Genomic DNA, 23,773 nt, shown 5'->3' with positions numbered 1-23,773 from the left:
ATATGTGGCGTCGCTCAGACACCCGACTGTGGCATGTTGATTATTTATTTTCCTTATAAGCCCTTTGGGTGGCGTCGCTCCGACGCCCGACTGTGGTACACATGTTATTTATTTTTCTTATAAGCCCTTTATGTGGCGTCGCTCAGACGCCTGACTAAGGCATGCTTTATATTATTATCCTTTCGATGCATCGTTTCAGACACCCGATCGGTTTATTTTATCTTCATTCTCAGATCGCTTATTCCTGTTTAATACGAATGACTTGCTTACGTGCATCATGGATTTTTTTTGGGACTGACTAAGTGATCGTGGATTATTTCAGTGCATGAGTAGCACCTGCTATGTTATACCTGTTTTCATGATGTTTGCGAGTACATTCAAAGTACTCACTGGCTTGTCCCTGACTATTGTCTTGGCCAAATTTCTTGCTTGGAGAGGAGCTCAACGACGACAGTCCCGGAACCTAGGCAATGGAGATAGCAGCCGTGCAAAGATAGGAGTTATCCAGGTCAGCTGTTCCTGTGGGAAATGGAGTCCCATAGACGCTGATGATCCGCAAACCGTTTCCGCCGTCACCCATTAGAAAACTTTTGTTGTACTCATAGATGAGAATGGTCTTGTACTGCATATTTTATATTTTGCTTGGAATTTCTGTATCAAGATTGTGTCTCATCAGCTAAGAGTAATCCTGGGGCTAGTGAGCACAAGGACAATTGACTGGGAAATTTATATCCTGGAAAACCGGTCCTGACACATGTTCCTATAGCCGTTCACTTAGCAAGTAACACAAGTACTAAGACTCATTATGGCAAAAAACCAACTATAGGCATGTCTTCCTTTAGGAGACTTTTTTTAATCAATAGGCTTCTAAAATAAAATTTTAGACAGCAGTGCGAGAATAAGCCGGGTAGGGGCAAATTATTTTGCAAGCCACCCACAAGTCCCCCAAAAATGGCCCTAAAGGAAGTCGATAGAGATGATTTTGCGCCCAAATACAGACGAGAGCCTGCACAAACAGACAATTGGAGCGATTTAGACTGCCCCTTGGAGATAACCCTCCTATGTGTAGTTTATCTCAACAAAAGGCAAACCAATCCCACATGCAACGCTTAGCGGGGCGACCCATCTCAGTGTCTCATTCAACAGGGAGTGTTCCTAATTTTCTATGCGGGTTCTTTTGGTTTGCAGTTGTTTGAACATATTAAAAGAACACTGGTAAACAAAATTTAGAACCCCAAACATTTTTTAAAAAGGTGAAAAATCTTAAAAATAGTATGACCATTTTTAAATGTGAACAATTTCTATTATGTACAAGTTTACGTTTTTTATAAAAAATGAACAATTTTTTTAAAACATGATTTTTGAAAGAAAATATAAAAAAAATAAAAACGAACATGAAATAAATTTAGAAAATAAAAACGAAAAAGAAAAAAAACTAGAAAGTAAAAAAACTTCTAGAACCTTCCTTTTTGTAGAAGACCTTCTAGAACCTTCCCAAAACCGGAAAAAGAACCTTCGCAAAATCAGGAATCAGGTCTTGGAACACTAATGGGCCGGCCCGGAAATTTGTCGAGATGCCCCTAGGGCCCACCTTATGGATACAAATCATCAGCAATTCCAGGCCGGCAAGACCGAATATTAGCCCATAAAAAGGACGGGCAGACTATTCCAAATCTCGACGCGGGAAAAGTCTAACAGAAGAGGGAAGGAAAGGAAAGCGCCCCCCAAAAATTTCCCGCGTTCCGTAGGTAGGAGCTCCGCCCCGGATCTAACCGTCGACGAGCGATGGCCTCGACGAGGGATCTCGCCATAGCGTCCATCTCGGCCGCCGCAGGCGCCGTAGCTGCCGCGGCCGCGCTCCTGTACTCCTACTCGGCAACCAATTCCAAGCCCCAGAGCCCGCCCCCGCCCCCGCCGTGCACCGAGCCACTCCCCGTCAACGGCTGCGCCGCCAGGCATCCGCCAGCGCAGGACCCCTTCAAAACCACCAAGAGGGAAGGGTTAGTCCCCTTTGCCGGGCCCTCTTTCACCGCCCCTCGCCGCCTCGCGTATCTTGGTTGCCGCTCTTGTTAAGCTTGGGAGGATTTGTGCCCCCGTTTTTATTTTTTGGGGTTCTTGTTGCAGGTTCATCTCATGGGACGACTACTTCATGGCGATTGCGTTCCTTTCAGCCGAGCGTTCAAAGGATCCTAATCGGCAGGTGAGGCACATCTCTGTTGACGCCTGTCGAAATATCCTAAATATGTGTTTGCGCTCAATCTGTTCGTAGAAATTCCTCAATGAAACCGGTAGTCTGCTGCTGCGTGAGATAATGGGAAAGCCATGTCCGAACGTGGCCGACCAGCTGTCTCTAGCCACTGCAACGAATAATTCATTTGCCATTAGGCAATTGGCTTTGTTTTCCCTTCCAAACCAGAGTTGACGCCAAACTCATGCCGGTGAACTGCAAGCTGGAAGCGACGGTGATGTGGTAGTGGAGCTGAAAGAGGAGACATAACTGGAGTGCTTAGGGAGTTAGGGTCGTGAGGTGGAGCCGCCACGGGACTTTGGAGTTAGAGCTGGGTCGCAACCGCGCGTGTGCTGGTGTGCGTGTGTGCGTGTGTGTGTGTGTGTGGGGGGGGGCTTGATCAATATCTGTGCAACTTTGGCCGACTGCATTCTAGGCTGACTCAATGAAAAGTTGATCAGCCTTTCAAAATTAAAACTATTATAGTGATTTCGAGCTTTTCACACAAAGCAGCAATATCAGGGATCACTGACAGTCCTGTTGATTGTATTGAAAGTTTGTTTGACATCATTTATTCAGTGAATGTGGCATAAAAATAAATCTCAACATAAGGTAGCAAGTAGCAACTCATGTAAGATTTTTCATTTTTTGTTCACTTTTATTTGTCAAACATTATGATTTTTCTACCTAAAATCCATTTTATGCAGGTTGGCGCTTGCTTGGTTAGCCAAGAGGGCATTATCCTAGGTAAGGATGGAGGCTAAGCTGCTTTATGATATGTAACTTGATTTATCCAGAACTTTAATTGATGGCTGCAGTAATGATAAGCAAAGTACAAGGATTGTTGTGATAGGCCAAGTGCCATAGTTTGTCATCTTTTGATAATATAGTTCAACTGTTTTTACCAACAGGTATTGGCTACAATGGATTCCCAAGAGGCTGTTCGGATGATAAGCTTCCTTGGGCAAAGGTAATTATCTTTGAAGCTTTAATTAGAAGGGCTGTAAGTTGAGGTCCATTCACTAATAAGAACTAGTGAAGCTCTATTGATGCTAGTGTAAATTTAAGTTTCTCATGTGGTGTTCATTTTTTTATCCAATTAAATAGATTTGACACGTTTGCTGGAATTCGATTATTTCACATATTAATTTTAATTTCTTTGTATTACTTTTCTACTGCAGAAATCTGCAAGAGGGGATCCATTGGAGACAAAATATCCGTAAGTTATGAATTTCTTCAGTAAAATGGTTGTTGCTTTCAGTTTTGGGAAATAACGCATGTAAGTACATTCATCACAAAACAAGCTCATGTAAGCACATCTAATTAGCAGAAAAGAATTGCAACTTTAATAAAATTCGAATTTACTAAATAACTGGGTGTTTTTCAGAAAACCCACCAGATAACCCTTTCTGTTCTGTGCTATATTGTGAAAGAAACTCTGATTACCTTAATTTTGTGTAAGCAATAGTTGATCTTACAAGCAATATAGCTGCACTGCTGGTTAGCAATTGTCTGGCTCGCTACTTGCAAAACTGTCAACCCTTCATATCTTGCCACTTCACTATGTTGTCATCCATTTTTTTTGGAGAATGTAAATTTTATTGCCTGATTTACATTGTTATAAACAGAAAAGAGGTCTGTTGTCTAATATTTCTGCGAGATATTGTAGCAATTCTAACATTGCTATGAAATTATGATCTCTATGAATTTGCTAAATGTATCGACAAAGAGCTAGCTATGGACAGGGGTGCGTGGAAGCTTGCTATCCATGTGCCAGAGCCATGAGTTGGTTGCGAGATCTTATGGGTTTCACCTCTAGCCTACCCCAACTTGTTTGGGACTAAAGGCTTTGTTGTTGTTGTTGTTGTTGTTGTATGAATTTGCTAAATGCTATGGTATGATGCATTGTCCTCCACAAAATTTCTTATAGCAGCTAGATGTTCAAATCTAACCCTTTTTTACTTCTTGGCAGCTATGTTGTTCATGCTGAAGTTAATGCTATTTTAAATACAAACCATGCTTCAGCGGCTGGACAGGTTTGCTATTTCGTTCTCCTTCTCCATTCTTTAATTAGTCATCAACGAATGCCTTATTGTTCCCCTTCTACTGCAGAAGTTATACGTCACCATGTTCCCCTGTAATGAGTGTGCTAAGATTATCATCCAGGTTAGTACCTAAAGTAAATGAACATGTTTTTTTGTCATTTTGGAGTCAGAATTTCACTCAAACATTGATGAAATGCATTCAAACCTCACATTTTCTTCGTTACAAGTTTCTCTATATTTCTAAACACGGATTCTATAAATGTGCACCTAAGTTTGTACTCCCTCCGATCCAAAATAAGTGTCGCAGTTTTGAATAAAGGTTAGTTCAAAGGATTTTCATAGGATCTTTGAAGGATTAGAATCCTTAGGAATTTTTCCTACGTTGGTCGTTTGATTCATAGGATCCTGTAGGATTTTTTCCTAAGGATTCATTTGTACTACATTTCGTAGGAATTCTAACATCCACTCCAACCTCTTGGAAGAATTCCTTTGTTTTTCCCGTGACACAATGAAACAAACTCAAATCCTATAGGGATCCAATGGACATGCCATTCCAATCCTATGTTTTCCCTATTCCTGTGTTTTTGCAATCCTATGAATCAAAGAGGCCCTTATTATGGATCGGAGGGAGTACTACATAATATTTTCACGTTTAATCTGACCATTCTGGTAGGACCGTAAGTGGTCGGACCCTTCCCTGGACCCTGCGCAAGCGGGAGCTACGTGCACTGGGCTGCCCTTTTTAATCAAACCATTCTGGTTCACTACAAACGTTGCCATTTAAAATCTATAACTCTAATTTGTGCAAAGACTCTACATTTGACAATGATTTACTGGTCTGACGTTTCAGTCAGCAGTTTTCATGTTACACTATTTCCCTTAAATATACAGAAAACAATTACCATGCAAATTCTGAAATATGAAATTACTGTTTGTACCTTTCACTTGGTAATTATCCCCCCTTTAATCAACAAAAATAACTACTCACACTATTTTTATGTGGAAGTAGCTTCTACCTGTGCTCACGTAAAAGGAAAATAATCTACCCAGTTCTAACCATTGTGCTGTTTTTTGTTGCAGTCAGGTGTATCTGAAGTCATCTATTTTGTAGAGAAAAGGATTGACAACTCAGATCATGTTTATGTTGCTTCTCACAACTTATTATCAATGGCTGGTGTGAAGGTACTGACATTTGATCATTTCTCATATAAGCACTGTTTTGGCATGGGTTACATTCTTATGCATCATCTCTCACAGGTCAGGAAGCATCAGCCACAAATGGCACAAATACCAATCAACTTTCAGGGTCCAAGGGTCTAATCAATGAACTGTGCGCCCTTAGGTAATGCAAATGTGCACCAATGCCTTAACAATTATGTCAGTCATTCAAAGGCTGTCATGTATTGTAATCATGCCTTAACAGTTATATACTCCCCCGGGGGCCTAGCTGTTGTAATATTGTAGTCAGTTGAATTACTAGGTTGAGAAAAGCACCCGTAACTAGTTGCATCCTCTTGCGAAATTTGTATGTGCTCAGTATCATGAACCATTCTTCTGTAAACTGTGGTTGCACCCATGATTTAACTCTCACTACGGTCGATTCTCGTTGTACTCCCTCTGTTCCAAAATAAGTGTCTCAACTTTATACTAACTTTAGTACAAAGTTGTACTAGAGTTGAGATACTTAGGCCATGTTTGGTTCATAAGTCCTAGGACTTTTTTTAGTCTCAACTTATAAGTCTTAAGTCCCTAAAAAGTCCCTACCTGTTTGGTTCCTGGGACTTAACATGAACCAAAAGACCATATTATAACTATAAGTCCCTTCTTGAGAGTCTTATTTCATAAGTCACAAATGCCCACATTTGGTTTAGATGGGACTTATAGAGACTTTTTTAAGTCCCTAAACCAATAAGTTTCTGGAAGCAAACACCCTCTTATTTTAGGACAGAGGGAGTAGTAAATTGTGATAGGTCCTCCTATACCTGTGTGATATTCCCTCCGTAACGAAACAAGTGACGCGTCGGGAGACAGACTTTTGTACACAAAGTCAACTTTGCTGTTACACCCCCTATCGTTCAAATTAGACGTGCACATGTCTTTCTTCCCCGCAGCTCTGCCTCCAGCGCGCTACATCTTCGTCGCAGCTCCTTCTCCAGCGCGCTCCATATTCTCCTCATCCTGCGCTCCAGGCGCCTGAGGCTGTGCTCGCGATCCAGCGCCTAGCCCGTGCTCGCCGTCCACCAGCTCGCCCTCCAGGCTCAAGCCGCGCTCCTTCGCCACATCAGCAGGCACCTGCAGTTCCAGCGACCGGGCAGCACCTGCAGTTCCAGCGTCCTGCATTTGCACCTCCACCACAAGTCAGATTGCTGCACATTCAGTTCGCCGGCAAGAGGAGGATGATGATGCCTGATTTGAACTTTAGTCATCCACAAGAGGAGGAGGATTTTTGAAAAGGATGATGTACCTGAAGATCCAGAAGAAGGATGATCCACAAGAGGAAGTTAATGATCGAGTAGAGGAAGATGATCCACAAGACGAAGCGCAGATACAATGTCTAATGTAACTTTACTCCACTGCAAACTGAAACTGAAACAACCGACAAAATTCAGTTTTAAAATTGAAACTGAAACTTGCTGTATACTTGGATCATGTGTTACTCCAGGTTTTAAACTTGCTGTATACTTGGAGTATACAACAATATTGCGTATACTTGGAGTACTTGAAACTGAAACAATATTCAGACAAAGGAGTGCTCCAGGTTTTAAAATCAGTTTTCACATGATTTAGTAACTGTATACTTGGAGTAGTTTGCAACTTGCTGAACTTAAAATTCAGGTTTTGAAGCTTGCTGTATACTGAAACCTGCAAGTATGAATCATGTGAAACTTGCTGAAACAAATTTAGTCAGTACACGAATCATGAAAAATTTAGTGAGTGTTTAGTCAGTGTATGAATCATGACAAATTTAGTCAGTGTTTAAACTTGCTTAAACATGATTAAATAAACTTTCAGTTTACATGCTTAAACTTGACAGTGTAAATTTTAAACTTGACCGGAAACAAACTGAAACTGAATAAAAATGTTGTACTCCTAATGCTGAAACTGAAACTTGACAGTGTAAATTTTAAACTTAACAGTTTACTCCTAATTTAAACTGAAACTTGACAGTGTTGGGCTGTGCCCTCAGCGGAACCCCATTTGTACTATTTGTTGTGAGACCTGGGTGTGGCGTGCGTGTTCTGTTGTGGTACTCTGTGGCATTGGTGGTTTGCTTTATTTATAAAACGGGGCCAGAGCCTTTTTCGGTAAACTTGACAGTGTAAATTTTAAACTTGACAGTTTACTCCTAACTGAAACTGAAACATGACAGTTTACTCCTAACCGAAACTGAAACTTGACAGTGTAAATTTTAAACTTAACAGTTTACACCTAATTAAAACTGAAACTTCTGAGTGTAAATTTTAAACTTGACAGTTTACTCCTAACTGAAACTGAAACTTGTCAGTGTAAACTTTAAATTTGACAGTTTACTCGTAACTGAAACTGAAACTTGACAGTGTAAACAAACTGTAAACTGTAAATTCGGTGAAAATCAGGAAACAAACAAAATTTCAATATTTAGAACATGGAAAATGCATTTACTCCAACATTTTTTAATATTTTCAATTATTTGCACTTTTGCATTATTTTCATTATTGCAAAAAGCTATGTTACTACATGCCTCTCTTTCTTCATTTATTACTTGCCACATCATCTATTTTGTCTAGATATGTGTGATGTTACCACCTATGTTACTCCCACTGTGGGTAGTCCTATCCACAGTGGGAGTAACATAGGTGGTAACATCACACTTATTTAGGCAAAATAGATGATGTGACATGTAATTAATGAAGAAAGAGAGGCATGTGGTAACATAGCTAGTTACTGTAACATCACACATATTAAGAAAGAGATGAGTCTATAACCTAATAAATGAAGTGATGCATGACACAACACATATATTACTACCCATTGTGGAGGTAGTAACATAGAGTAGTAACACACGCATGTTACTACTCTAAGTTACTCCCCACTGTGAGTAGTCTTACGAGTAGGTACATGTCTTGCTCTCATCACCCCCCTGAATTTCAAGGTGGGACCTCCTCCCCTCTAATCAAAAGCTGCCAACTAATCCCTTATATTAAATTTCGTAACTATTTTCTAGGTTTTTTTTTCGAGACAAAACTATTTTCTAGGTGTAGCAAAGCTCGGCTGAATATAGGACCAAAACAACCCAATAGGTTGAATAATACATGGCCTGGCCCATTTACTATAGGTGCTGTGCGTGGGCCTGTCACACGGGCAGGCACGGTGCCGTGCCTGGCACATTTAATCCAGGCCGGGCCGTGCCGGGCTATCTGACACGGGATCCTATTTGGTGCGTACACCTGGGCCGGTCAAACTACTCATTTTCGGTTTTGGAAACCAGTTTTTTTCTTGTTTTTTCATTCATTTTTCTCCTTTTATTTTTTTCCTTTCTCTTTTAATTTTTACATTTTATCCTTTATCCTTTTTTCTTTCCAAATTCATGAATATTTTTTGACATCCGGAAACATTTTTCAAATCGCTGAAAATTTCTTGAAAGTCAAACATTTTCAAGTCGGCGAACATTTTTTAAATAAAAAAAATATGTTCATTGACTTCAAAAAATGTTCACCAAATTAAAAACAGTTCATTATTTTTTTCAAAATTTTCAGCATATCAAAATTTGTTCATCAAATTAAGAAAATATTCATGGAATTTAATTTTTCACCAAATGCAAAAAATATTCATGAAGAGTTCAAATTTTATTCTTAAAAAATATTCCTTTTTTGGAAACTATGAACATATTTATGAATCATTTAACATTTCTTAGAATTAGTGAACATTTTTTGAAATTCTAAACTTCTTTTGAAATCCCGAATTTCTATAAAGAAGCAAAAAAGTTAAACGAAAAATAAAAAACAGGGGAGCCCCGCCCCGCACCTGGGTTGACCCAAGATCGCGCGCTGGCTTCTTTCCCAGCGCGCAGGTCGCGGTATAGGAGGTCCCCTGTCTGATCAGGTTTGACCCCAAGGGCCGGGATTTCTGTTTGGACGTGCGACGGTGCGAAGCGGAAAAACCACCACGCACCCCGCCGTTATGCCCGCCCGCCTGCCGCCGCCGCTCCGCCCGTCCTCCGCGCCGCCGGCTCCCACCGTCACGCGCACGCTGCACGCGATCAACACCTGCACCTCCTCCACCGCGCTCGCGCCCCTCCGCGGCGCCATCCTCCGCGAACCCGCTCTCCTACGCTCCACCACCGTCGTCTCCGCCTTCTTCCTCGCCTGCGGCCGCCTCCGCCACCTCGCCCCCGCGCTCTCCCTCTTCGCCTCCCTCTCCCGCCCCCACGTCTTCCTGTTCAACTCCATCCTCCGCTCCCTCCACCCTGCGCCCGGCTGCTCCCCGCTCCCGCTCTTCCGCCGCTTCCTCTGCCTCGGCGGCCGCCCCAACCGCTACACCTTCCCGCTTCTCCTCACCTCCCTTTCCTCCCTCCGCGACCTGAGGGCCGTGCATTCTCGGGTGGCCAAGTCCGGCTTCTCGCGCGACCTCCACGTCCGCAACGCCCTCCTCGCGCGTTACGCCGCCTGCGACCCATGCCTGGCCCACGCCGAGCAGCTGTTCGACGAAATGGCCCAACCGGACGTTGTCGCGTGGACCACCATGATCACCTCATACAAGAATCGCGGCCGCAGCTTCAACGCCCTCGCCACATTCCGGCGGATGCTGTCTGCTTCTGTTGCCCCCAACCGTGTCACCATGGTCGCCGCGCTTGGCGCATGTGCGGCCCATGGTGCCATCGAAACTGGAGCTTGGATCCATGAGTACGTGCAGAAGCAGGGATGGGAGCTGGACGTTATATTAGGCACTGCACTCGTTGATATGTATGGGAAGTGTGGACATGTCGTCGACGGGGTTCGTGTATTCTCTGAAATGGCCAAGAGGAATGTCTATACCTGGAACTCTATCATTGGAGCGCTTGCTCTTGCACAGGATGGCACAATGGCACTTCAGTGGTTCTATAGGATGGAGGCTGATGGTGTCCGGCCAGATGCAGTGACGCTCATCTCTGTTCTTTGTGCATGTGCCCATGCCGGGTTTGTTGACATTGGGAGGAAAATATTTAACCTGATCATACAAGGAAAGTACGGGTTTCGACCTGGAATCAAGCACTTCGGGTGCATGGTTGATATTCTTAGTCGCTCTGGACACCTGGATGATGCTTTTAGTGTCGTTGAGACAATGTCACAGCCAAATGCAGTCATCTGGGGCTTACTGTTGCGGGGTTGTAAGGCTCATGGTGACTCACGATTGAGTGAGCATGTGATGACAAGGTTGGTGGAGTTAGAGCCTGAGAATGCTTCACATTATGTGCTGTTATCAAATTTATATGCCGAGACAGGGAGGTGGCAGGAGGCTGAGGAGATCTTGCAGTGGATGAAGAAGAAAGGATTGAGGAAGGATGCAGGCTGGAGCCTTAGGATGTTAGGAGACAGGCCGTTGTCACCGAAATTTGGCAGCACGAAGCCAATGTTTCCGATCCAAGGATCTTTTGTGCGGTAACACAGGCCAAAGAAATGTATTACTGATGAATTATATGTGTTTCATGAGGAACATTGGAGGGTGGATTGATGTGCATGTAGAGAAGCAAGAACTTGCTTATCACTCCAAGTTGTGAGGATGAGAAATTGAGACCATGGACATCGATTTGGGAGCAGGAATTTGAGAAACATGCGTCTGGGATTCCTAAATCATGGTTGAATTGGTGCCAACGAGACTGGAATTGCTTGGGGCACACATGCTTGGTTCGATGTGAAAAGGTTTGTTAAGGCTACAGCTTTGTTAGTTACTGCTGATAGTTGTGCATATAGTCATCCATAATAAATGTTAATATTTGGGGAAAGAAGAAAAGCTTTTAACTCTTATTTCACAAATCCTTTAGTTCTGAGTTTTCTCGGAAACACGCCTCCTGCAGGTTATGGTCCTTGCACGAAAAAAGAAGCAGCACGACCTTTGAGCTGTCGATCTGAATCGTGCAATGGACTTTTGTTGCTCATTTGTAAAAACAATACATTTGCATCCTTGGCTCCATTGTAATATTGAGGTTTACAAGGCTGCTCGTCACTCTAACAAAAATGAGCATTGTTGTAACTTACTGCCATTATTAGTTATAGAGTTTTGCTTCTTTGAACAAAGGCATTTCTAATTGACTATCTCTTCAGTCAAACTAATAAAACTTTGACTAGCAATACCGTTTTAAATGCTTAGACTGAAAACCTGAAAAATTGTATCTGCATATTTGTCTTAAAAAGGTTTCCAATTTATTATTATTTTCTTGGTTTTATACATATTGTGGAAATTAGTGGTCAAAGTTACATCTTGAAGACCATGTAGATTTCCGAAATGTTACTTATTCTGAACTGGAGTGCTAGTAAAATAGATTTGGTGCAGGAGACACAATTTCCTAATTAAGGGCTTCTGCAATTTGTGACGGGATGCATCTTGAGATTAATATTTTAATACTGCCATAAAAGCTAACTATGTGCATTCTCAGTAGCATAAGTCATCCATGACGCAGCCTGTGAAAAATACAAATGAATACGACAACACAAGTTGGTTGGTACCGCTCTGGACAAGAAAATATCTCATTTTCTTAGCTCTGAGTGGCCTATAGAGATTTGAGGGACCAGCTGGAAAACTGTTACTTGATGGTGACCCAGTTACTCTATTATTGCTAGGTAAAGATGTGTCTAATCCTTGGAAACACCACCATTCATGTTTCGGCGTGCTTTCAAAGTGGATGCATATCTAAAATGTTGTCTTCCCTGGATTTTTCTGTCTTTGCTCGTTTGGTTCCAGTGTGACTCATAAAAGTAGATATGTTGCCAGTATAAAGCTGCACAGAGCTTACAAAAGGATGAAGCCCTGAAGGTACATAACAAAACATGGCTCCGCTGACTCCCAGACTTGTGGTGCCCATAGATGTGAAGAAGAAGCCATGGGAGCAGAAGGTTTGTCTCCATAACCGCTGGCATCCGGATATCCCTCCTGTTGCTGATGTAACTGAAGGGGAATTATTCCGTGTTGAGATGGTCGATTGGACTGGAGGACGGGTTAGAGATGATGACTCTGCAGATGATATCAAATTTCTGGACCTCACAATTGTAAGTATGCAATTTTTTTATGGAAGAGATGTTGTTTTATGTGCGCTTCATTGTAGTATTTCTCATCAAAAGCAAGTCTTGTGCCAAACTGAATATGGGTTTTCTACAGACTCATTATCTCAGTGGCCCCCTTAGAATAGTCGATGCTGAAGGGGTTCCAGCTTCACCTGGTGATCTTCTTGCCGTAGAGATCTGCAACCTCGGTCCGCTCCCTGGTGACGAGTGGGGTTATACTGGAATATTCGAAAAGGATAATGGAGGCGGGTTCTTAACCGACCACTTCCCAAGTGCAAGAAAAGCCATTTGGTATTTTGAAGGAATTTATGCATACTCCCCTCAGATACCAGGTAAAAGTTCTTGTGTGAATGAAGCGTTTCAGCTTTAGATCGTTCAGTAGTTCCATTTCTGCATACCAGGTGTCCGGTTTCCGGGATTAACTCATCCTGGTATAGTGGGAACTGCACCATCAGTTGAACTTCTTAATATATGGAACGACAGGGAAAGAAAATTGATCGAGACAGGTCACGAGTCTCTGAAACTGTGCGAAGTTCTACATCAGAGACCCCTTGCTAGCTTACCAACCTCTGACAACTGCTTACTTGGAAAGGTACGGTGTGCTGCCTCATGAATGGTTCACTTTAACTGCAGTACTTATAATTAGTAGTTTATCTTCTTATGTGGCTCAGAATTCCAGTACAACTGTTTTACACGCAGATATTAATCTAGGAGATATAAGCTATTTGTGTTAAAGAACAGGGGCCTCCTTCCTTCCTTCCTTCCTTTCATTAATGAAATCGGCATTAATTTTACAATGTGAAGGACCTCAGGGGCCGACAGATTTATCTGCGCTTCATTGAAGTTTAAGGTGTCCAGGCACCACTTGGAAAATAACATAATGTTTTATACTCGTAAACGTTTTTGTCGGACGGTGAACAGAGATGACCACAGCACATAGCTCAAAAATAGTCAACTTTATCACCTGGAAACTGAATCATCATTGGCATGCCATTTGATCCCTCAAGGCGATCCTTATTTGTTCACCTCACTTCTTCACCAGAAAAATGCAGCGATCTATCAGCTGAGATTGCGTATTGTTGCATAGAAGTTTCCATCACTGCATCGAGTTTGTCCATGCAGCATGCTCCTCAGCACCCCTTTAAACACATATCATTCCTTAGCTTCCATAAACTCCATAATACAGCCAAGTTACATGAGACAATCTCTAATAAACTTTAAATAGGTGGCAGGCCAGGTCTGTCTAACAACCACACAGTCAAAGAACAAGTCGGAAAAAGTTCATAACTGATGTCATTGACCTGACGCATGTTGTTAGCCATGAGCCAGAAGGAAATGTTGATTCATGTAGGTACTGTAAGCTTCCATACAACAGCAGGAGTGTATATAGGAATGATCTTGCCAAGAATATCGCCACCACATAGGTAGACCGAACATATTATACTCCCAAAATATAAATTACCAGCCAGGAAAAAAAATCAGATTCATTGGTCAGGTTCGTAAAACTCGCAATCTGAAATCTCAAGTCCTGTGTTCATCGATACTTTGTTTAAATGTCCCTCCATTCCTAAATATAAGTCTTTTTAGAGATTCCAATGCGGACTACATATGGAGCAAAATGAGTGAATCTACACTCTAAAATATGTCTATATACATCCGTATGCAAACCTTATTGAAATCTCTAAAAAGACTTACATTTAGGAACGGAGGGAGTATATGGTTAAATAGATATGTTGACAATGCATGCAATGTTTGCAGATTCAAGAAGGGACTGCTGAATGGCAAAAAATTGCAAATGAAGCAGCAAGAACTATTCCTGGAAGAGAGAATGGGGGGAATTGTGACATAAAGAATCTAAGCAGAGGTTCCAAAGTTTATCTACCAGTATTTGTTGACGGAGCAAATCTGAGTACTGGTGATATGCACTTCTCCCAAGGTGATGGTGAAGTCTCATTTTGCGGAGCAATAGAAATGAGTGGATTCCTTGAGCTAAAGTAATTGCCTTTGTCCTTGTCTACACTTTTCAATACTTGTTACATTTAGTAGCTTTTATTTAAACGCATCTGGTATCTCATGGTTGTTTGCTGGACCTCTTACTCCAAGAGTCGACCAAAAGAACCAGTCACAACAGCCCAGATCCATTATGTGAGAGAACCTCCCATCATTAGGTTTCACCATTCTTTATCAAGAAACTAGACCGGCACAGTAGCAGGAAGCATCTCCATAGCTGCTTGTTTGAAACTTGTCAGATTCAGATGGGCAGAGATAAACAGATGGAGATAGAAGCATAGAAGATGTATTCATTGGATCAAGCTGTATTACGCTACGCCTACGCCACAAGGCCTACAGGCTCACCACACTGGTTTAGTGCGTCGTGTCTTCATGGCATTTTTAGGCTGATGCTTCTGTGGCATAGTGCATTACTCGTGTGATCAGACTCCTCCGCTAGAGCATTGCTTATTTCTAACCACACTGGCAATTCATATCGTACCTAATAAATTGCAACTCGCAGTTCAACAATTTTGCAGGAGTTGCTGAATTTGCTGGTTAGATAACAAAATCTGTCCATGCGATTTTACTTCTCGTGCGGTGCTTCTGAAATTCCACTAATTTCACCTTCACATTTTGTGCAGGTGTGAGATCATAAGAGGTGGGATGAAGGAATACTTGACTCCTGTTGGTCCTACACCACTTCATGTGAATCCTATCTTTGAGATAGGTCCGGTGGAGCCACGTTTCTCAGAATGGTTAGTCTTTGAAGGCATCAGTGTTGATGAGTCGGGGAAACAGCATTTCCTTGATGCATCAGTTGCGTACAAGTGTGCAGTTCTCAATGCCATTGAGTATCTTTCCAGATTTGGGTACTCCAAGGAGCAGGTAGGCAGTATGTTTACTGTCATCCTGCAAGTATCATGTTAGAAGAACATTATCTTAAAAAGTTACAGTATTAACATTGGGTTATATGCAGGTCTATCTTTTACTGTCATGCTGTCCATGTGAGGGTAGGATATCTGGAATAGTAGACGCCCCTAATGCAGTGGCGACACTTGCGATCCCTACAGCAATATTCGACCAGGTATCCTGCAATAGCCCCAACAAACTGTTTTCTGGACATTTTAAAGGATGTGCATTTTATTTATTGATGTGCTTTTTTTCATGTTCTTAATAAGAACAGAGCGACAAGGTTGTGATTGATGCCTTTGGTGTTGATCTTGTATCTAGCTTAAGACATTTGATTGGAGAAACCAAAAAGTGGTTCCCATTGACAACTACTAGCAGACATATGTGTGTACGTTTTATATATCACATCAGATCAATATCGATACTGCTAGGTTTAAACCAAAAGCATTGTAAATATGTGCCTAGTTACTCCCTGAAAATGTGAGTCTTATCAGTAATAGGCAGATGTAGGGGTAGTATATAGGTATATAGACTATCCATGTTTCTTTCTCCACTTGCTTAAATTGTCTTAGTTAACTTGGTTGCACTTGTTTGGTGGTTTGCATCATAAAGTTATTTCTTATAAACCAATCTGGATTAGATCAGACAGTCACAGTTAAGGTCAAGTAGAGGTAGATCATTATATCTGTACGCAAATACTACTTCCAGAGGTTTGCAAAGTAACGCACACAGACAAATTGAATTTTCATTGTGGACATATCGAATCTGTCTACTTGTGATTAATCTTGGCCAGTTTCTGGTTATTTTCTTGGTAAATTGTAGCTAACCCTTCTATAGGTCCACCCTTATTCAGTTTATTTTTAAAGGGGCTTCTAGTTATAATGGGCAGATTGTGACTCATGAGTATCCCCTTCATTCTTAGGCATTTTGAATATTATGGCTATTTTAATTTTGAACTCCAGTGCATGACATTTCAATTATTTAACATAGGATATAAAGCCAAAACGCCTGGGGCATGGACCAAAATTGAGAAGACTTCCAGATGTTCTGAGATGAAGGTGCAGTGGACACCTGCTGCAACACAAGGCCAAAGATCATGTTTAGAATATCTAATAATAAATCTAAATAATCATCTTTGGTATTCTCACAACCATCTATGTAATGTGCAACATGGAATGTGGACCCGTAGTTGTAATATGGGGTTTCTTGTTTCCTGATGCTTGATAATTTAGAAGACACCTATATGCATATTTTCTATATTGCTGCAAAGTTTTTATATGTAGGTCATGGAGACATTTTGCTTATTATTACTATTGAAATTGAAATTGTGCCACGCTTCCAATAAATTGCTGCTCTTCTAGCCCTTAGGAAATGTGTTGTGAACTTGAAATGTGCAAAATGGCAAGTGTACATGGGGAATTTTTTTTTCCCAGTCAACATGTGAGAAGTTACATTACAATCACGGCGTCCCACTCTCTTATTTGTCTTCTGTATCTGTATGCAACTTATAGTAGGTTGAGACAAGTTTAGAGTTATATTATTTCAGAATTGAGAGCAACCACAAGGAGTTAGAAGTTCTGTCTGAAGTTGGGAGCGGGAAGTTGTGGCCCTATCCTTATTTCTTTTAACTAAAGGAATCATATTGTAAAAATATACTACCTCTGTTCACTTTTATAAGACCTTGAAGACATTTCAGACAATGTGCAAAACAGCCTATTTTGAGCTGTCTGAAAGGACTTACAAAAGTGAACGGAGGGAGTAGTAAAAATGAGTGATGGTAACATTGACATAGTACCATAGTACAATCAATTAAGTCAACAACAGACAGACATGCATGTAATGTAATAATTGTGATTCCTGAAAGAAGAGGAGTACCTGAATATTGTTCAGGGGTATGTATGTAGTATGACGATGCTCCGCTGGAGATGAATACTGTCGCTCCCTCTTAACAGAACCAGAGAGAAGAAAACATACATAGAGTATGTAATGTAGGCACGTCAACAAAGAAAGGTGAGATGGATGGATACCCGACAAGGCCGGTCTATTGTGCATTCGGCCAAGAATGACGTTTCCAACTTAGCATTACAAACGCACGCCACTTGACTTGACTCCACATAAGAAATGACACGACAGATCCATAGTTGCATCATGTAATGTAACTACTAGCACAATCTAATAAGTACCGGACGACGAGCCAGCCAACAGCAATTAAAAGTAGCTAGGAATTGTCACACAGGACACAACAAACAAACAGGTACTAGTACACAACATATTATTTTAGTAGACAGATCGACTAGTAGCAGCAGCAGCAGTGTATGTATGCTAGCTGAATCTGAATGCCATGGACGGACGGACGGACGGACCGATCGACGCCATAATCCGTCGACCGATCGATCAAACGGTTGGCGGTCACTTGTTGGGCGGGCCGTACTTGGGGCAGGCGGGGCTGAAGTGCTTGGAGAGCACCCTGGAGTTGAGCAGCTCGATGATGGGGCCGAAGGAGACGCAGCGGGGCGCCTTGTACTGGTTGATGGAGGCGCCCCGGGAGATGGCGTAGTCCATCACCTCCTCGAAGGTGCCGCCCCGCACCACCCGGATCTCCAGCGGCCCGATGGCGTCGCCGTTCCGCCCCTGCCGGTACACCGAGTTGAGCGCCTCCTCCATCTCCAGGCAGCACCGCTCGAACACCGCCGCCTCCGGCCACAGCGCCTCGCGGCACCCCTTGAGCATCAGCTCCCAGTACACCACGTAGTGCCCCGGGATGGTCGTCGCGTCCGCCTCGCTCGTGTACTCCACGATGCTCGCCCCGTAGGGCGCCAGCAGCCTCGCCGCCCGCTCCACCGCCGCCTGCAGCTCCGCCTCGTCCGTCTTGTCCGAGTCGATGCTGAGCAGCACGTTCTTGCGCCGCACGAACCTGAACTGCGGCGCCGCGTTGTGGAACCCGGTCACCTGCAGGATGTCCCCCACGCGGTACCGGCACAGCCCGGCGTACGTGGTGATCACCAGCTCGTACTCCTTCCCCACCTCCGCGTCGGCCAGGTCCACGAGCCGCGGCGGCGGGTCGTCCCTGGACACCGCCGGCGCCGGCGCCTCCGGGTCGTGCGGCATCAGCTCGAAGTAGCCCATGTTGGGCATGATGGTGTAGGAGACCTCGGACGGGTCGCACATGGGGCGGAGGTTGAGCCCGAAGTAGCACTCGGAGGAGGCGTACATGGTGCACGCCATGGGGAGCCCCCCGCTGTAGAACTTGAGCGTGGGGATGTACTGCGCCATGGCCCCCGTCACGATCACGTCCAGGTACCTGGTGTTGGGCCACATCCTGGTGATGATCCCCTCCCAGTTGTCCTTGCCGCACTCCGCCGCCACGAACGCGGCGAGGTCCGGGTTGGGCTCCAGGACCTCGGCCACGGCGGCGCGGATGGACGGCTCCGCCACCTTGGCGCTGAGCGTGCCGGTCTCGATGTCGCGGGCCAGCTCCTTCCAGTGGAGCTGCAGGAAGCGGATGGCCCGGAGCAGGCCGGACGCGAAGACGGCGCCGACGCGGAGCACCTCGGTGCGCACCAGCAGGCCGCACAGCATCTGCGAGTACATGGACTGGAAGGAGTCGGTGCAGAGGATGGCCGCCGTGGGGCTGGTGTACACCTGGTACGCGTCGAACGGGCGGTACTTGAAGTGGTCGCTCTTGTAGTAGCTGGTCAGCACCGGCCTCGCCGGCAGCCCGCCGGGCGTCTTGGTCTCCGACTTGATGAAGAGGAAGTAGAGCCCCTTGCCCTTGTCCAGCCCCGGGACGAACCTGCATGCATGCCACGTTCTCGTCCAATCAGTCACTCATGCATGCCATGCTTCCTTCCTCCATCATGTTTTTTTTTTGCATTAATTTTATTTTACCCCAATTTTTTTGATCTACATCCGTTCGAATTACTTGTCGCAAGTATGGATATATCTAGATGTATTTTAGTTCTAGATACACTCATTTCTGCGACGAGTAATTTGGAACGGAGGGAGTAGCTAGAAAGTGTTTTGTACCACCCCAATTTGAATTTGATGCACGCCTAGCTAGCTAGCTAGCCAGCTAGTGCTAATCATTGATCCGGAAAGGATCCTCATCATATTCATATATGCACCGGCGTAACGATCGATCGATCGGTTGATGTTAACACGACCCATATACATATGAAGAAATGGAGCATTTGACCAAGTGATCAATACACACAGTGCGCAGTTGTTGCACCGTTCTTTTCGCCGCGCATAAATATACAACAATGTTTGTATTGGAACGGTGCACACGGAAGCAAACGGATTTGTTTTTGCGCATGCAGTCTGCGCGCATATCTCTCTCTGTGTTTACATGTATATATGCGCAAGTTGGTTGGGTCCTGTCCGCTCTCCGAATGCGCTGCAGTGGCCTATTCTGGCGGGACATGGAAGATATGGCACTTGTCGCCTTGCCACTCCAACGGCCCGGCCCGGCCGGTTACGTGCGTGCGCACGCAGGCATCATGCGATGGACTTTGAAACGCCACAATGTTATGTTATTCTAGGAAGGAAGCTAGCCTAGCCGGCCCGGCCGTTAGAGGCTTACAAATAGTGGAGGCCAGGGGGAGGGGAGGAATCTTGGCGCCTAAAAAGTAGAGGGATCGCCCAAGGCATCACTGGCGTCTAAGATACAAACACATTATTTTAGGCCCGGTGTGGATGCATGATTAGTTAGCGAGCGAGCGACCTCGACCCAGCAGGCAGCAGTTGCCGCGTTTCCTAGCCAAGCCCCGGGTGAGGTCAGGAGGGAAGCAGGCCACAAACGCATGACTGCTGGCTACCTCCATCATGTCTCTTCTGTTCCGTTCCGTTATTTTTAGCATGCGTAACAGACCATTTCATGATTGATTGCCATACGTATGTATGTAGCTAGCTTGCCAGGAGCTTAACTGAACCCCAGCCCAGCCGTGTATACAGACTTATTACTAGGTGATGTGGTAATTGTGATAATATATATAGGATTTGATTAGCATCTCTAGTAAGTCTTAATTTGGATATGCAGATCGAGCGGTCGATCGAACGGACATTAATATTAATCCAGTCGTCGGTGCAATCAACCAAATTAAGGTGAGGAAGAAGACAAATTAAAGCAAGAATAAGTAAGTAGATGACAGTAAGAAGAAGAGAGGAAGAGAGCACGCACAGGTTCATGACGGGCATGAGGAGGCTGTAGAGCATCTGCCTCCTGTCCAGCTCATCCTCGATCGTCGGCATTAGCTTCCTCTCCCCGGCTGACGTCCCCGAGCTGCATTAATTAAGTAAAACGTCAATTTACCGCCCACTACGATATGAAACAGCCAGCCAGCCAGCCCACTCATTCATTCACCCAGCAAAGAGAAATTAAATGAGGAGTAGTCAGTGCTGGCTGGCTGGCTGGCTGGCTGGCTGGAGCACGCAAAGGGCAAGGAGGAGGGGGAGGTGCCTGGTCAAGAACTCGGAGATGGGGTGGGAGGAGATGATGTTGGAGCGGTCGCCGTTGGCGATGCGCTCGATCTCCGGCCGCAGGTCCTCGTAGGTCACCACGGGGACGCGGGCCTTGAAGGACTCGCGGTCGGTGCACCCCTCCATGCCGTGCCGGCGGAGGTACTCGGCGCCGTTGTTCCGCGCCAGGATCGCCGCCAGCACCCTCTGCTGCTCGTCGTCGAACCCCTTGGTCAGCTGCTCGATCAGCTCCAGCTTCTCCGCGTCCCGCTCGCACGCCGCCACCCCCAGCGCCGTCTTCACCCGACCCCCCACCGCCGCCCCCGCCGCGTCCGCCGTCGCCGGAGCCATGGCGCGCAGAGCTAGCGAGCAAGGAAGGAAGGGAGTCGCCCGAGCTCTGTTGCTGCTGCTGGGCGGGTCGGTGGGTGTTTCTTGCCGGCTTGTTGCTCTGGCTGGAAGGTTTGGTTCGCGGAGTGTGTGTGAGGAGGCGGTTGGTTACGGGAGGCTGGAGGGGTTTATATAGGGGAGCCGGCGCACCGGAGAAGGGGATGAAGCCATGCAGACGTCGCGGGAGGCAGGCGTGGCCCACGCGGAGGTCCCTGGCCGAGCCCGGCGGGGGCACGTGGGGCCGCGCGGTCGGCCACGTCGGACGGCGGCGGGGCCCCCGACGCGACTCGCGGCCGGCGAGACCGGCAGGGGCCATTGCCGCTCACGACTCAGGCGCTGGAAGACACCAAACCCTGGCTAAGCTCGGCTTGGATGGTTCCGCTTGTCGCCATGGTCTCGCTAGCTTTGGATTACCGGCTGGCTCATGCATTTACCCGACCGTTCCGATTAAACTAACGCGGCGATAGGATAGAAAAATGCGGCAGGGGTTTTGCTGCCCGGGCATAGGTGTCGACGCGCCATGGATCGGTCCGATCCGATGAGAACGAGTTGAGCTAAGAGCGGGTGAGCAGAGACCGAAAGGAGAGACGGGCGGTTTCTTGTCTTTGGGTGGGCCGATCGAGCCATTTGGGGGTGCAACGGACGGTCTTTACGAGTTTCCACGCGAATATTGACGTTTTCCAGCATCTTGATCTATTCTTTTTGAGAATTTCCAGCATCTTAATCTATCTCTTGCGTTTCGCATATTTCCTGTCTTTCTGTCTTTCTTTGCTAGAGAGGAAATCTGTTCCTAGACTTTTCAGTCTTGATGAGGACGTGGCGCCGCACTTCTTAGATTGACTCCGTACCGTGGAGATATCTAAGGGGTTGTTTGGATACCGGGCGTTAGCCATGGGAATATACAAAACTAGCTTTTAGCAGATTTTTTGCAAAACCCGTTTTAATACCATTTTTATGAATAACAGGTTTATGGAAAATCATGTTTGTGTTGGGAAAGTAATAAATTGGGCCTTTGTAATTTTTTGTTTGGAAACCTGTCGTATATTACGCATGACATCTTCCCAGGCATGGCTGACTCCTCTGCCCGCCTTCCCTCCGGCCACCATGATTGAGAGCGCTGCCCCGGCGAGAGGTTCCAATGGTGGTCGGATTGCATCTCGCCTGACCTCGAGCCTTGACGAGCCGGCGTGCGGCTGCAGGTGGGCGCTTTCGCTGGTGGCCGCGAGGTCGTCGTCCCCGGCACTATCTCGGCCCTGGCTGCTGCTCGCCTTCTCACCGGCCACCACGACTCCGTGTGCGGCCGCTGGTAGGGCTCTTCCCCTGATTGCAGAGGTTGCCGCTCCCGAATAGACTCTACCCCTCGCTGCTCCTCGCCTTGCTTCAGGCCTCCACAACTCTGCAAGCGGCCGTCGGCGGGCGCTTCCTCTGGTTGCCGAGATCTTCGCCACAACACGTACTCTGCCCCGGGCTACTACTCACCTTCCTTCCGGCCTTCACGACTTCGCGCGGGCGCCGGCGGGAGCTTCTCCTGGTCACCGAGGTCGTCGCCCGTTCATAGACTTTGCCTCGGGTTACTTCTCGTGTCTCCTTCGGCTTCAACGACTCCGGGCAAGGCCTTCGGCGGGCGCTCCTCCTGGTCCCCAAGGTCGTTGCACAACTAGAATAATGGAGGATAAACTCCATGGCAGCGCGACGACTCCTCTTTGGATGAGTATTGAGAATATGCAAATCGCGTTTTTAGAAAAACCAGTAGTAGACGTTTTTCCATAAACCCGGAATTCTGGGTTTACGGGAAACAAGTATCCTATATCCATGAATTTGTTATCGTAGCCAAACAGGATTTTGTTCTGTTAAACCGTTTTCCTAGTTTATAGAGAATGAATTATGTATATTTCACCTATCCAAACAACCTCTAAGAGCATCTTCAACAGCCGCGCTACGCACCACATACTAAAAACTAGTTTGCCGCACGCCGTTCGCCTGATTTTGCGCGGCCGTCAGCGCTGGCTCCAACAGCCGTGCTAAAATGCAGCGCGCGCCGCTCCAGCAGCGCGCAAAAAATGCAGCGCACGCGACTCGCCGGGGCATTGCATATATGAAATTTTGGACACAAAATGAATTTGAAAACATTCAAAATGCAATGAACATGACATATAAATTTTCACACAAACAAGTTAATAAATAAAAGTTCATGCCCACAAGTTCAAAATCATGCCCATAAGTTCATCCAACCAAGTTCAAGACACAAACGAAAGACACATCAATCCTCCTCCTCGTCTTCGTCATCATCTTCGGAAGACGATTCTGCCTCCTCCGAAGATGATTCTTCCCCCCTCTCCTTATTGCGCACCGCATCACGTGAAGCTCCGACGGTGTTAGCAAGATCTTCAACGGCACCTTCATGGGAATGTGTGTGAGGAGGCACATCGAAAGACATTCCGCCCATGGCGGCCGGAGGTGCACCCATGCCTCCCATGAGAGAAGCAAAACTCATGCCTCCCATGGCGGCCATAGCGTCG

General features: G+C 45.4%; 4 protein-coding genes across 4 annotated transcripts; 3 read left to right on the top strand and 1 right to left on the bottom strand.

The window, feature by feature from the left end:
• The first annotated feature begins 1,690 nt into the window (after positions 1-1,690).
• On the top strand, positions 1,691-5,876 carry LOC119269108 (deoxycytidylate deaminase-like). Its single transcript, XM_037550864.1, has 9 exons — positions 1,691-2,000; positions 2,125-2,200; positions 2,935-2,974; positions 3,139-3,197; positions 3,409-3,446; positions 4,200-4,263; positions 4,340-4,393; positions 5,353-5,454; positions 5,530-5,876. The coding sequence occupies exons 1-9, from the start codon at positions 1,786-1,788 to the stop codon at positions 5,590-5,592; spliced, it is 711 nt and encodes a 236-aa protein (XP_037406761.1). The 5' UTR covers positions 1,691-1,785; the 3' UTR covers positions 5,593-5,876.
• Positions 5,877-9,383: 3,507 nt separating this feature from the next.
• Positions 9,384-11,063, top strand: LOC119269105 (pentatricopeptide repeat-containing protein At5g56310-like). The gene has a single exon (XM_037550861.1). It carries the CDS (start codon positions 9,433-9,435, stop codon positions 10,891-10,893), a length of 1,461 nt encoding a protein of 486 aa, XP_037406758.1. The 5' UTR covers positions 9,384-9,432; the 3' UTR covers positions 10,894-11,063.
• A 1,079-nt stretch (positions 11,064-12,142) lies between these two features.
• On the top strand, positions 12,143-16,752 carry LOC119269106 (formamidase-like). Its single transcript, XM_037550862.1, has 7 exons — positions 12,143-12,494; positions 12,604-12,841; positions 12,911-13,101; positions 14,268-14,503; positions 15,143-15,386; positions 15,478-15,585; positions 16,401-16,752. The coding sequence occupies exons 1-7, from the start codon at positions 12,276-12,278 to the stop codon at positions 16,464-16,466; spliced, it is 1,302 nt and encodes a 433-aa protein (XP_037406759.1). The 5' UTR covers positions 12,143-12,275; the 3' UTR covers positions 16,467-16,752.
• Positions 16,753-17,428: 676 nt separating this feature from the next.
• LOC119269104 (probable indole-3-acetic acid-amido synthetase GH3.2) lies at positions 17,429-21,342 on the bottom strand. The gene is made up of 3 exons (XM_037550860.1): positions 20,869-21,342; positions 20,590-20,691; positions 17,429-19,203 (listed from the first exon to the last, which is right to left on the bottom strand). Exons 1-3 carry the CDS (start codon positions 21,216-21,218, stop codon positions 17,820-17,822), a joined length of 1,836 nt encoding a protein of 611 aa, XP_037406757.1. The 5' UTR covers positions 21,219-21,342; the 3' UTR covers positions 17,429-17,819.
• Between the last annotated feature and the right edge of the window lie 2,431 nt (positions 21,343-23,773).

Source organism: Triticum dicoccoides, chromosome 3A (genome assembly GCF_002162155.2).
Source record: "Triticum dicoccoides isolate Atlit2015 ecotype Zavitan chromosome 3A, WEW_v2.0, whole genome shotgun sequence".
Lineage (NCBI taxonomy): Eukaryota > Viridiplantae > Streptophyta > Magnoliopsida > Poales > Poaceae > Triticum > Triticum dicoccoides.
Note: the sequence above shows the minus strand (reverse complement) of the source record. Positions and strands in the feature narration are given on the sequence as shown.